This window comes from Choloepus didactylus, chromosome 20, assembly GCF_015220235.1.
Source record: "Choloepus didactylus isolate mChoDid1 chromosome 20, mChoDid1.pri, whole genome shotgun sequence".
NCBI classification, from domain to species: Eukaryota; Metazoa; Chordata; class Mammalia; order Pilosa; family Megalonychidae; genus Choloepus; species Choloepus didactylus.
The window spans coordinates 34,786,378-34,798,771 of record NC_051326.1 but is presented as its reverse complement, the minus strand read 5'-3'; the positions used below and the strand labels follow the sequence as shown (position 1 = coordinate 34,798,771).

The window sequence follows — 12,394 nt, the reverse complement described above, 5'->3', positions numbered from 1 at the left end:
ATATCTGTGGCATCTTTCAAACTTACAAATGATTTTTATTTGGCATTTATTTGGTGTTAATGTCCCCTTCTTTTAGTGTCTTATATTAGCAAATGTTTATATCAGATATCATTTTTACATGTTATTGAGAAAATATAACCTTTTCACAATAAATTAGCTAATAATCATAAACCAGGCATTTATAACATTTTGTTCTTTACAGAAAAACTTTGTATAACTGTATCACAGAAAAATGATTCATTATTCATTATTATGGTCATTCATTATTTTATTTTTAAACACAAATAAAGTATTATATAAAAAAAAAAAACAGGATAAGTTATAGTTTCAGCAATTCCTGGGAACTCCCAGGGATTTTAATTTCTCAGTTTTGATTCCTGAAGATTAATATGTCATGAATTTGGAAATACTATTTCCTGCCCATTTATTAATACCATGCAAAACATCGGAAAGCTTGCACAAAACTCTAACTCATATGGTTCAGGTAAACTGCATTTGCATGTGGGTAAATAAATAAATAGACCCTGGTCTTACTACACACTACATATCTGATGTATTCACTGGAATTGAGAAATTACTTTCTGAAAACTAGAATTTGCAGAAAATTCTTTCAAGTATTCAAATATTAGTGCTAGTTAGTAATTTAACAAATAATTAGTCAGACATTATATTTCAACATTTGAGACTTTGAAAGAGTTAAAGTTTTCTGATGACTTTTTTTTTAATAAGCAGTTTCATTCATGGATGTCCTCCATGATGTGAGGGTCTCACTGATAATAATGAAATCTGCAAGCAAGAGAGGACATATTCTTATCACAGATAAAGGTTATAGCTTAAGAAATAATCGTATTCAAACTTCTAAACATATTTGCTCATAAAAACAAAAAAATTTAATTTTTGGATTAAAATTAACTTAATGAACTCACATCACTCAGGATGGTACTACTGAGTCAGTATAGCTCAATGTTCACTGCAGCTTGTCGTGATTTTGCTGTGCCCCTCCCCCATTGGTAATAACTTGAGATAAATGATTAAATGCTCTATAACAAACATTGAAGAATAATATTTCTCTTATGCTGTTATTCAAATATATTGTTACCTCTCTAATTAGGGCAAAACTTCTACAATGGGTAAAATTTTGCTTTAGCCCAGTTTCCCTAGAAAATAGAGCCTGGGGCAAGGACTGAGTCCTAATCCTTCATTTGGCAGGTGCAATCCCAGAGCAATAAGAGTGAGAGAAAAGGAAAATGAGGTTGGAAGGGATAAGAAGCACTGCAAGATACTGTGTTATAATACTGGCTGCTGCTTTACAGGAAACTGTGAAGAAACAAAGCTGATGCCCCCACGTGGCCCCAGAGGACATCTCTAGACTGGTATACAGAGAAACTGCGGCTTGGGACTGGCTCTGGGAGGAAGGATGGAGAGGGAATTTATATATCCTACTCTTTGCCATCTCCTATTTCCATTGGTCAAAGTTTGCCCCAGTGGGGAGTTAACACCTCAGCATATCTGAGTTGCATCATCTGGCCTCTTTAGCTGCCACTCCAGAAGGCAGATCCCACGTCCCACTATGTGGCATTTCATCCAAGTCCTAAAGTAGTTGGAGAAGCCATAAACTCAGGGTTGATGACCAGGTGATCTGACTATGAAGAAGACCTCAGTGACCTGTGACCAACAGGCGGTGCAACAACGCTGGCCCAAGCAAAAGCAAAAGGTCAGAGCAGTGGTTGAAACAGAACAAGGAGCTAAGGATCTGGGAGGTGACAGCATCCAGAGAATCTTAGAAGGAATAAAAGATGTACCTGATACCAGTATTTCACATCAGAGTTTCAAATTTTGTTTTTGATAGGGACAGATCAGTAATCATCCGAACCAAATCACACCATGAATACCTTTTTTTATTTTTTTTTTTGGTTAAGCTTTTATTTCATAATAATAAACTTAACTCTGCAATCCAGCTAGACTTGGAATAGGGAGGATAATGTAGAACCCAAAGAACTGCAGCTGGAGCACAAAAATGATAGGATAATGTGAGCTACAGAAGGAATGGTCTGGTGGTTAAGACAAAACACAAATCAAATTTATTAGACTTGTCCACAGTCGACAATGGTGATCTTCTTGCTGGTCTTGCCATTCCTGGACCCAAAGTGCTCCATGGCTTCCACAATGTCCATGACCTCTTTCGCCTTGCCAAAGATCACGGGCCTGCCATCCAACCACTCAGTCTTAGTAGTGCAGATGGAAAACTGGGAACAGTTTGTATTGGGTCCAGCATTGGCCATGGACAACAGGCCAGGATCTGTATGCTTCAAGACGAACTTCTCATCACCAAACTTCTCCCTGTAGATGGACTTGTCACCAGTGTTGTTATGGAGTATGAAGTCACCACCCTGGCACATAAACCCAGGAATAATTCTGTGAAAACAGGAACCCTTATAACCAAATCCATTCTCCCCAGTGCTCAGAGCAGGAAGATTTTCTGCTGTCTTTGGAACTTTGTCTGCAAACAGCTCAAAGGAGACGCAGCCCAAGGGCTTGCTGTCAACGGCCATGTTGAAGAACATGGCGGGGTTGACCATGGCTGCAGGCAGAGAACTGCAAGGCCATGACTTCCTTTCTAGCTTGCCACTCATTCATGTCCCCTTGAGGTCAACTCCTATAGCAGCCAAATTATTAACTCTCTGAATCTTCTAAAATTAATGGGCTTTCTTAATTTTTTTAATCAAAATGATAGTCTCCAATAAAGCATTAGATGCATTTGCTAGTAGAAGGCAGCAATATATTCAAATAGGCACTATATGTTTTAATGAATAATTTATGTATTATACTGCTATTTGCTCTACAATTATCTTACTCTGACTTGCTGTGACATAGCAACAATGATTAATGCATTAGTTCACTGATTATTGAGATTGTGGAGCAACTTCAATCAAGTCAATAAAAGAAATGAAAAAAATAATAGAAATTATTAGAGTTCTTAGAATCCACAGTGAAGGCTAATGATACCAGAAAGGGGAAAAAAAGATACTAGAAAAGAAAAATGACTGAAATACCAAACACTTACATGGCTATGATTAATGTCAAGTTGTGTACAACTATTGGTTTCTTCCATTTCAATGCTGCTTTGGGGATAGGAAAAAATAATAATGTAAATTGAACAAAATACATTTAAAATGATCAAACATGGGAGACCAAAAAAAGCTACCATGTAGTAAATAAGAAAATAGCAAACCAAAGCACTGTTTTATTTTTATGTTTTGTTGGACCATTTAAAAATGTCCCACAGACACTACTTAATTGGATTCATTTACATCATAGCAAGATAAGTGTTGTTTTATGTTGATTTAAGTTATTTCTTCTTTCCTTTTCCCCTTCCTCTAGCCATCTCTTCTTTTGGGCAGTCCTGTACTATTTTTGTCATGTCTTATGTTTTACATCCTCTTAGTTCCATTTTATTATTTTTCCATTTGGAAAAGTTATTTTGAATCAAATCAACAATCATTTGAATGAGGGAAAAGATAAAGTCAATTCTTGCCCTCAAGGTATTTACTATCTAAAATGAATCAGCAACTAGAAGTTAGTGGCCAAATCTATTTAGCTCGCTTACAATTCCTTCTAATAGAGTACTCTGTGCAGGATATCAAATGTAAAGTAATGTTGACCCCTCCTCACAGCAACCCACCCCCTCACCTTGAAAAGCTGTCCTTCAACAGTAAAATGGATAAATAGATTGTGGTATATTCATGCAATGGGAAACTATAAAGCAATAAGAATGAACAACCTACAGCTACACTCAACAACATGGATGAATATCATAAACATAATGCTGAACCAAAGAAGCCAGACATTAAAAGGTCCATACTGTATAATTCCATCCGTACAATGCACAAAGCAGTCAGAACTAAGCTCTGCTGTTACACGCCAGGAAAGAGGAGGCCAGGAGAAGTATTGGGTGGTTAGGAGCATGTGGGGGGCTTCTGGGCTGCTGACAATATTGTGCCCCTCGGTCTGAGAGCTGGTTGAACCAGTGTGTTCAGTTTGCCAAACTTCATTGAGCCGTACACTTAGAACACGCGTGCTTTTCTCTACGTATATTATACTTCAACACAAAGTTTAAAATATATAATGAAAGCATGCCTGCCCACCAATACAAAGTTTTTCTAATATTGATAATAATTTAGTTCCCAGTTTTCCTGATTTTTAAAGAAATAGATTTAAAAAAAAAAAAATGCCTCTTCATGACAAACCTCAGAGAGGCATTACTTTGTTCAAAATGCTTAAACGGGACTCCATAGCTAAATCCTCTTCACATCTGGGCTGGAAGAGGAGATTGTGCACATAACTAATTTGATTTTGTATCCTTCGCATATTCCAAATGATGGACTAAAAGCCACAGGAAATTAGAGTAAAATAACAAAAACTGTTGAGTCAACTTTTAGAGGCAGCTAAGGGTGTGGAGCTACAAGAACTCCAATTAGGATACTAGCTGAATGAAGTAAATGTGTTTTTAAATGATTTCTATTTGATGGTGAAAAAAAATGTTCTTTAAAAAACACTCACGTAGTCTATTCATAAAGCAAAGAGATATCTAATATCTAATGGATGCACCACTAAGTGGGAAATGAACTTGTGAATACAAAAAGACAACTAGGTACCTTAACACATCTACACAAAAGAAATATACATGGAGTCAACTGCACCAATTTTTTTTTAAAAAAAAAAAGTCCCCTTAAGGAACAACACAAGCAAAGGGGAAATCAATTAGATTTTACAAAATAGAAGAGTGGTTCTATAATTTGATATCTGTATCTAACTGGTAGAATTGAAAGTCCTTTCACTTTCCTTCCACATCTATCTATAGCATATTGTATTTAAAAACAGTCCCACAGGTACAAAATAAAACAACACAATAATAATCATAATAACAATAATGGTGTATTATATCAACAAAAAACAAGCATCTTAAAACCTGGTTAGATACATATTAAATCATCGCATGACCCATATAAAATGAATCCATCTATCTTTGATTTCAAGAAAGGACTTATGAAAATGGTTCAGAGTATAAAATTATGGAAAACATTACAGCACATCAAAGCAAAGCAAGTTTAATTAGGCTTAGTTTGATAATTACTGAAAACAAAGAACCTGCCTCACAGCATGGCTGATGTAAAATCCAGCAGTTAAGTCCAGTTGATCCAAATTAAAACCGTCCTATCTACCATCCCACATGAATCCTTTTATCTGAAGGCTACAGAGAACAAAGAATTATAATTCAGAATTGCAGAGGGCCAGTCATTTTTCATCAAGGTTTGCTTTGGCTAAAGCCTAATTCTATACATTTCATTTCTCTGTTTTTAAAATGCAGTACAAAAGCACTTTGAGTTAAAACTCAAGAGACTAACCAATACCAGCAAAAGCCAATATTCCTTCAGCATATGTGGATCCATAGAATTAATTTCTTCTCTTTCCCATATGAGAGTCATAGGGGAACAAATTTGTAGTCCTGAAGCCAAATTCTTCTCTGAATCATTGATTCCTTAGATGGGAAATGTAGAAACTGACTTCTTAGGAGAATTACAAAATTTAAATAGATTAGGAACATGATGAGATTAATTGGGGCAAAGTGTTACTGTTATGCTAATTTTTCAGGATGGAAATCTATAACAGTGAATCAGGAAACTAGAAAGGAAGTCATAGATGGAGATGGAATGCTTTTCAAATCTACCTTCCTTCCTCCCATTCTGTGTCCACTGCCCAGTTCAAGCCCTCATCATCTCTCACCAGGACCCTCACACCTGGGTTCCTGACAACAGGCCCCTCTACCCACCCACTTTCAACACTCACCCGAATTACTGTTCTAACAAATATATATGATCATGTTGTCTGCCCGCATATAAAATTCCACGGAAATTTTTTCAATTCAATACTCACATGAAAAACATTCAACTTCACTAATAAAAAATTACTAATTAAAACAGCAATTAAATATCATTTTTGCTTATCAAATGGACCTAAAGGTAGAACAAAAAATGATTAGTACTGACAAGAGAGTTATGAAAGAGGCACTTTTATAAATACTTTCAATGAAAGCAACAATTAGTATAACTTTTTTGAAAATCATTTTGGCCAAACGATATCAGGAGCATAAAAACGTCATACACATTGACCCTACTTCTAAGAATTTATCCTAAAAAATAATCAAGGATAGGAGCACAGATTTACGCAGAACATTCATGGCATAAAATTGCTGCCCTTAACATAAATAATTTAAAGGTCAAACAACTAAAAAGAAAAAAAGGTGGCTGTAAGTCCATCCCAGGGCAGACTGGACACCCCAGGGCAAAGTTCTGAAGATAAGAAACTCTACAGCTAGCACCAGCTGTGCATGCATTGACTAGTCTCTAGAGGAAGAAAGGATGAAGCTTTTGGTTAAGGTCTTAGATATGGGAATAGATGAGGAAGGACCAAGTCATCCCAATATGCAACACCCTGCAAAGTTGATGATACTGCATTCAAAAAATATATTGACTTTTTAATGACACATATACATGATAAGGACTTCAAGTAATATAGAAAATACAAAAATAAAGTAAAAACTTAACCGAAATTCCACCACAGGAAATAAATGATTATTAATATTAAAGAAAATATGAGCTTTCCAGTTACACGGGCCCCCAGCCAGAACTGCAGTTCTTGGCTTAGGTGCTTCTGTCGAGCTAGAGCAGCAGATTCCAAGGTCGGCTCCAGCAATGGCCTTTGCAAATCTACAGAAAGTGCTTATCAGTGACAGCCTGGATCCTTGTTGCTGGAAGATCCTGCAAGATGGAGGGCTGCAGGTGGCGGAGAAGCAGAACCTGAGTGAAAAAGAGCTGACAGCCGAGCTGCAGGACTGCGAGGGCCTTATCATCTGCTCAGCCACCAAGACAACTGCTGATGTCATCAACATGGCAGAGAAGCTGCAGGTGGTCGGCAGGGCTGGCACAGGTGTGGACAACGTGGATCTGGAGGCTGCAACTAGGAAGGGAGTCCTGGTCATGAACACCTCCAATGGAAACAGCCTCAGCGCTGCTGAGCTCACCTGTGGGATGATCATGTGCCTGGCCACGCAGATCCCCCAGGCAACAGCTTCCAGGAAGGATGGCAGATGGGAGCAAAAAAAGTTCATGGGGACAGAGCTGAGCGGAAAGACCCTGGGAATTCTTGGGCTGGGCAGAATTGGGAGAGAAGTGGCCACCCTGATACAATCCTTTGGGATGAAGGGTCTTATCCTGTTCCCTGGGCTGTCACTCAGACTGTTCATCCATAATTAGGCTATTAACATCTGACCATTTCCAGGATATCATGGTTCCAGAGTGTATCAGTTTGTATATATTATGTTCCCCAGAAAAAGCCATGTTCTTTGACACAATCTTGTGGGGGCAGACATACTAGTGTTGATTAAATCGGAACGTTTGGATGGAACGTTTCCATGGAGATGTGCCCCACCCAACTGTGGGTGATAACTCTGATTGGATAATTTCCATGGAAGAAAGGTGGTCCTTGTTTTAAAGTGGCAGAGTTTGTCAAAATTGAGTCCTAGTGTTGGATGGAAGGAAGAATTTGAGAGCGACAAACTGGGAAACTTGACTCATGAGATTTCAAAACTAAAAGCTATGGATATAGCATGGCTTCTCCTTGTAGCTTATAGTAAAATGTGAGCAGAGAGAGATAAACTTAAAACTGAACTCTTGGGTTCAAATAAACCACCAGAAGCTGATTTGGAAAATTCCAGGCTTCCAGGGGGTGGAACCCCAGAAGCTATAGCCCAATGTGAGGATTTAACCAAACATGGAACCCGACCGCCATTTCAGTACAAGCCAAGATTGGAAAAGGAGTTATCCAGAAAAGATTTGTGGAAAGTCCTGTCATCTGATGGCTTTGACCCCTGTGTGCTTCATGCAAAGCCAACAAAATTTCTGTGAGATCTTTATAAACGGAGGAGACAGACAAGGAACAATTTGAAGGAAAAATTTCTTCAAAGACAAAGCCATGGAGGTTGAGGTCTGGAGTCAAGTGGTCTCGGGCTGGGAGCTCCTTTAGTTTTTTGGCCAAATCTTCCATCCATCTTATTTTCTTCCCCCATTTTCTGGGATTCTCAAAAAAGAAAAAGTAACTCACTTTCTTTCATCAGGTTCTAGTACATGATGAGAATCTCTTTCCCACCTATCATGACAGAATCAAATCTATGGTATTGATGGTAAGGGGGTTGGGGAGAGGAAAAGTGAGCTGGCTTAGACACGGGGATGGGATACTTCAATTAAAATGCCCCTTGTTTTAATTCACCCGTGTCTTCTGAAAACTAATTTCACTAAGAACCCTGTAACCAGTCAGAATAACTGCAGTTTTGAGCCAGACTTGGAGATTGCCCAGCAGATCTCCTGGGATTCCAGCTCCTCTCTCTACCAAGCTCAGCCTGCTAAATGTAAATGGCACAGGAAGAATCCCAACTTTCTTTGGGCCTCAGTTTCCCCTCCCCTCCATGAAATGGAAAGAATATTACTTTTTCTTGCTTGTCCAGCCCTTGCTGGACATGAAGTATAGTCATTGTTGTTGTATTGGGTGATGTGTGCAGAATTGCAGGAGCTCATGCCTACAAGAGAATAACGGAGAAAGTGGAGGAGAGGGTCAGAAGGAGCAATTATTTGGTGTAGATCCACCCCTCTATGCCTTCCTCTCCTCAACTCCCACGTTTCTGATTTGTTGAGTCCTTCATACCACCCATAATGCTTTGCATTGGTGCAGTCTGGGAAGAGAGTATATGGTCTCACAAGTTGCTGTTGTTGTTGTTGTTTGCATGCTTTCTTAATAAACAATAAAAAGGAATGCTACAGTTTAAAAAAAAAAAAGAACATGATTCCAGACAGCTCTCTACACATATATAAAGACAGGATAGAAGCAATACTTTGATTAAAATAAGATCACAAATATGGCTTCTGTTTTTATTAAAAATATTAATTTAATTTCACTTTAATTTAATGGAAGGAAAAGAAAATAAAGTGAAACTAAAGGAACTGATAAAGTCTAGATAAATTTTTTCACCACTAGAAATAATATTTCAGAAATGATCCCTCCAAGGTTAAGAAAAAAGAGGTCAGAGGCATTTCAAAAACATCAATTTACTTTATATCTTTAATGAAAGATAATGAGATTAGCACTCTGATATTTCCTCTCACTTCTTTTTGTTAGCTATATTATTCTATTTTCCATGGGAGGTATACATTATACCTAATATTTACATTCAGTTCAGTCACTGTAATTCTCAAAGTTGTTTGGTCTTACCTCTATATTTAAATTTATTGTTTGGGGAAACACAAATATGATAAAAACTATTTTTTAAAATTCAAGGAGGAGAGAACAGAAGAAAATGATGGCATACAGAGGAGTGGAAGTTACTTAGTCCCCCTGGAGCAACTAATAGATAACCAGGAACAACTAGTAAATGATCTGGAATAACTGCTGGGGGACAACAGTGACTGTCCACACATTGTACACCAACTTAGACTGAGAGGAATGCCTGAGATCACAGCGTGGAATCTGTGAGTAGAAACTGTGGAACTGAGCCAGGAGCCCCCTCCCTGCATGGCAGCCCAAACTGCAAAGCCTCACTGTGATAGAGAGCAGCACTCTCTGAAGAAGCAAATATACCTCAGTCCAGCTCCAAATGGAGTTTTAATTGGAAAATGTGGACTGCTCAATGCAAGCTACAAATCCCCAACAAGCAGACAGAGGCTTTTAGTGATGACTCACGTTGAAGAGCCAAGGGACTTCTCTGTCCCAGGAGGGGGAGCCCAAAGGACCGGGTGCTATCTCTATACAATGGGTGAAACTGGGAACCATGGACTGGCCCTGAAAGAAGCCTTTCTGTCCCTTTTTTTCTCTCTCAACCTGAGTAGCTCAGTGAAGAAAGCTTCAGGCATTTTCAGTTTCCAGCTCTCTGCAGGGGAGAAAGCTTCAGCCATTTTCAGTTCACAGCTCTCTGACCCAGACAAGGGTAGAGACAGCAGAATCAGAGAGATAAAAAACCTATTTAAATGCAAATGGTAATACCCTAGGGGAGTGTATCTTCCCTAAGAGGAAGGAGAATGGTGCCCAGCTCTACTACCGCCCTTCCATTCAGAACCAGACCCCAGAGCCTGGGGGAAAACAGCCAAAACAGAAACTAAGGAGGCCACGCCTCCTTACACTAATCAGGAGCTACAGGCTGACAGGAGCAACCTGCTGAGCAGTTTAGGAAAATCACAGCAGCTTGAGGCCTCACAGGGTGTATCAATCTTCTAAGACAAACCCTCAGGGAAACCTGATACTGAATATTGCCCTCTTCCAGGACCTGAGCCCGGTCTGGTCTGGGAAAACCTGAATGGGGTAAACAAGGAAACTAGATGCCTAGACAACAGAAAACAACCACCTACACTAAGAAAAATGAAGTTATGGCCCAGTCAAAGGAACAAACTTACACCTCAACTGAGATACAGGAATTTAAATAACTAATGCAAACTCAATTCAAAAAGTTTAGGGAAGATATGGCAAAAGAGATGAAGGCTAAAAGAAAACACTGGATGTATATAAGGTAGAAATCGAAACCTCTAAAAAACAACTGGCAGAATCTATGGAAATGAAAGGCACAACACAAGAGATGAAAGACACAATGGAGACATACAACAGCAGATTTCAAGAGGCAGAAGAAAACACTCAGGAACTGGAGAACAAGACACCTGAAAGCCTACATACAAAAGAACAGATAGGGAAAAGAATGGAAAAATATTAGCAAGGTTTCAGGGAATTCAATGACAACATGAAATGCATGACTGTACATGTCATGGGTGTCCCAGAAGGAGAAGAGAAGGGAAAGGGGGCAGAAGCAATACAACAGGAAATAATCAATGAAAATTTCCCATCTCTTATGAAAGACATAAAATTATGGATCCAAGAGTCACAGCATACCCCAAACAGAATAGATCTGAATAGGCCTATGCCAAGACACTCACTAGTCAGATTATCGAACATCAAACACAAAGAGAGAATCCTGAAAGCAACAAGAGAAAAGTGATCCATCACATACAAAGGAAGCTTGATAAGACTATTTGCGGATTTCTCAGCAGAAACCATGGAGGCAAAAAGGAAGTGGGGTGATACATTTAAGATACTGAAAGAGAAAAACCACCAACCAAGAATCCTATATCTAGCAAAACTGTCCTTCAAATATGAGAGAGAGTTTAAGATATTCTCTCACAACAGACAATGACAGAGTTTGTGAACAAGACACCTGCTCTACAGGAAATACTAAAGGGAGCACTACAGACAGATAGGAAAAGACAGGAGTGAGAGGTCTGGAACACAATTTTGGGTGATGGTAGCACAGCAATGTAAGTACACTGAACAAAGATGACTGTGAGTATGGTTGAAAGAGGAAGGTTAGGAGCATGTGGGACACCAGAAGGAAAGAGGAAAGATAAAGACTGGGACTGTATAACTCAGTGAAACCTAGAGTGCTCAACAATTATGATAAAATGTACAAATATGTTTTTTCATGAGGGAGAACAAATGAATGTCAACCTTGCAAAGTGTTAAAAATAGGGAGGTATTGGGGGAAAAGTACAATCAATGCAAAGTAGAAAAAAAATTCAAGGGAATGCTAAAAACAAAATTCAAGCATCCTTTCTTCTCTTTGAGGAAGGGATAAGGAGGGACAGATAAATAACCTCAATTATGTTGGGTAATGTGTTCACAGTTATTTGTGTATTTACCTCCAGTCTGTTTTCTATACACACATTTACAAAATTGGAATTATATCAAATTCAAAACTGGATACTTTTCATATCTTCAAAATGCTGAGAAAAAAAAACTGTCAACCTAGAACTACATACCAGCAAAACTATCTTTCAAGAATGAAAGTGAAATAAAAACATTTTCGTATAAACAAAACTGAGATACTTTATAGCAGCAGTTCTTCACTAAAGGGACTTCTAAAATAAGTATTTTGGGAAGAAGGAAAATAACCCTAAATTTCCCATCTTATTCTATGAAGGCTAGTATAACCTTGATACCTTCATTGGATTAGGACAAAATTAAAAAGAAAACTATAGGCCAATATGACTCATGACCATAGATGCAAACATCCTGAAGAAAATGTTAGCGAACCAAATTCAGTTTATAAAAAAGATCACAAATCATGACCAAGTTGGTTTATCCAAAGGAGGTAAACATGTTTAATAAAGGCAAATCAATAAACATAAACCTCCACAATAAGTAATTAAAAGATAAAAATCACAATCACCTCATGGATGCAGAAAAATAATTTGATAAAATTTAATATTCATATATCCAGCCACTTACTACCTCTCTAACTCTATCT

At 38.2% G+C, this 12,394-nt stretch overlaps 2 protein-coding genes across 2 annotated transcripts; one reads left to right on the top strand and one right to left on the bottom strand.

Annotated features, from left to right (window-relative positions):
* Positions 1 to 2,084: 2,084 nt before the first annotated feature.
* On the bottom strand, positions 2,085 to 2,579 carry LOC119516741 (peptidyl-prolyl cis-trans isomerase A-like). The gene has a single exon (XM_037813186.1). It carries the CDS (start codon positions 2,577 to 2,579, stop codon positions 2,085 to 2,087), a length of 495 nt encoding a protein of 164 aa, XP_037669114.1.
* Positions 2,580 to 6,752: 4,173 nt separating this feature from the next.
* LOC119516453 (D-3-phosphoglycerate dehydrogenase-like) lies at positions 6,753 to 7,313 on the top strand. The gene has a single exon (XM_037812781.1). The coding sequence runs from the start codon at positions 6,753 to 6,755 to the stop codon at positions 7,311 to 7,313; it is 561 nt and encodes a 186-aa protein (XP_037668709.1).
* The last annotated feature ends 5,081 nt before the right edge of the window (positions 7,314 to 12,394 follow it).

Coding starts and splice junctions, on each gene's coding strand:
- LOC119516741 (XM_037813186.1), bottom strand. CDS start 2,579: ATGGTCAACCCCGCCATGTTCTTCAACATGGCCGTTGACAGCAAGCCC.
- LOC119516453 (XM_037812781.1), top strand. CDS start 6,753: ATGGCCTTTGCAAATCTACAGAAAGTGCTTATCAGTGACAGCCTGGAT.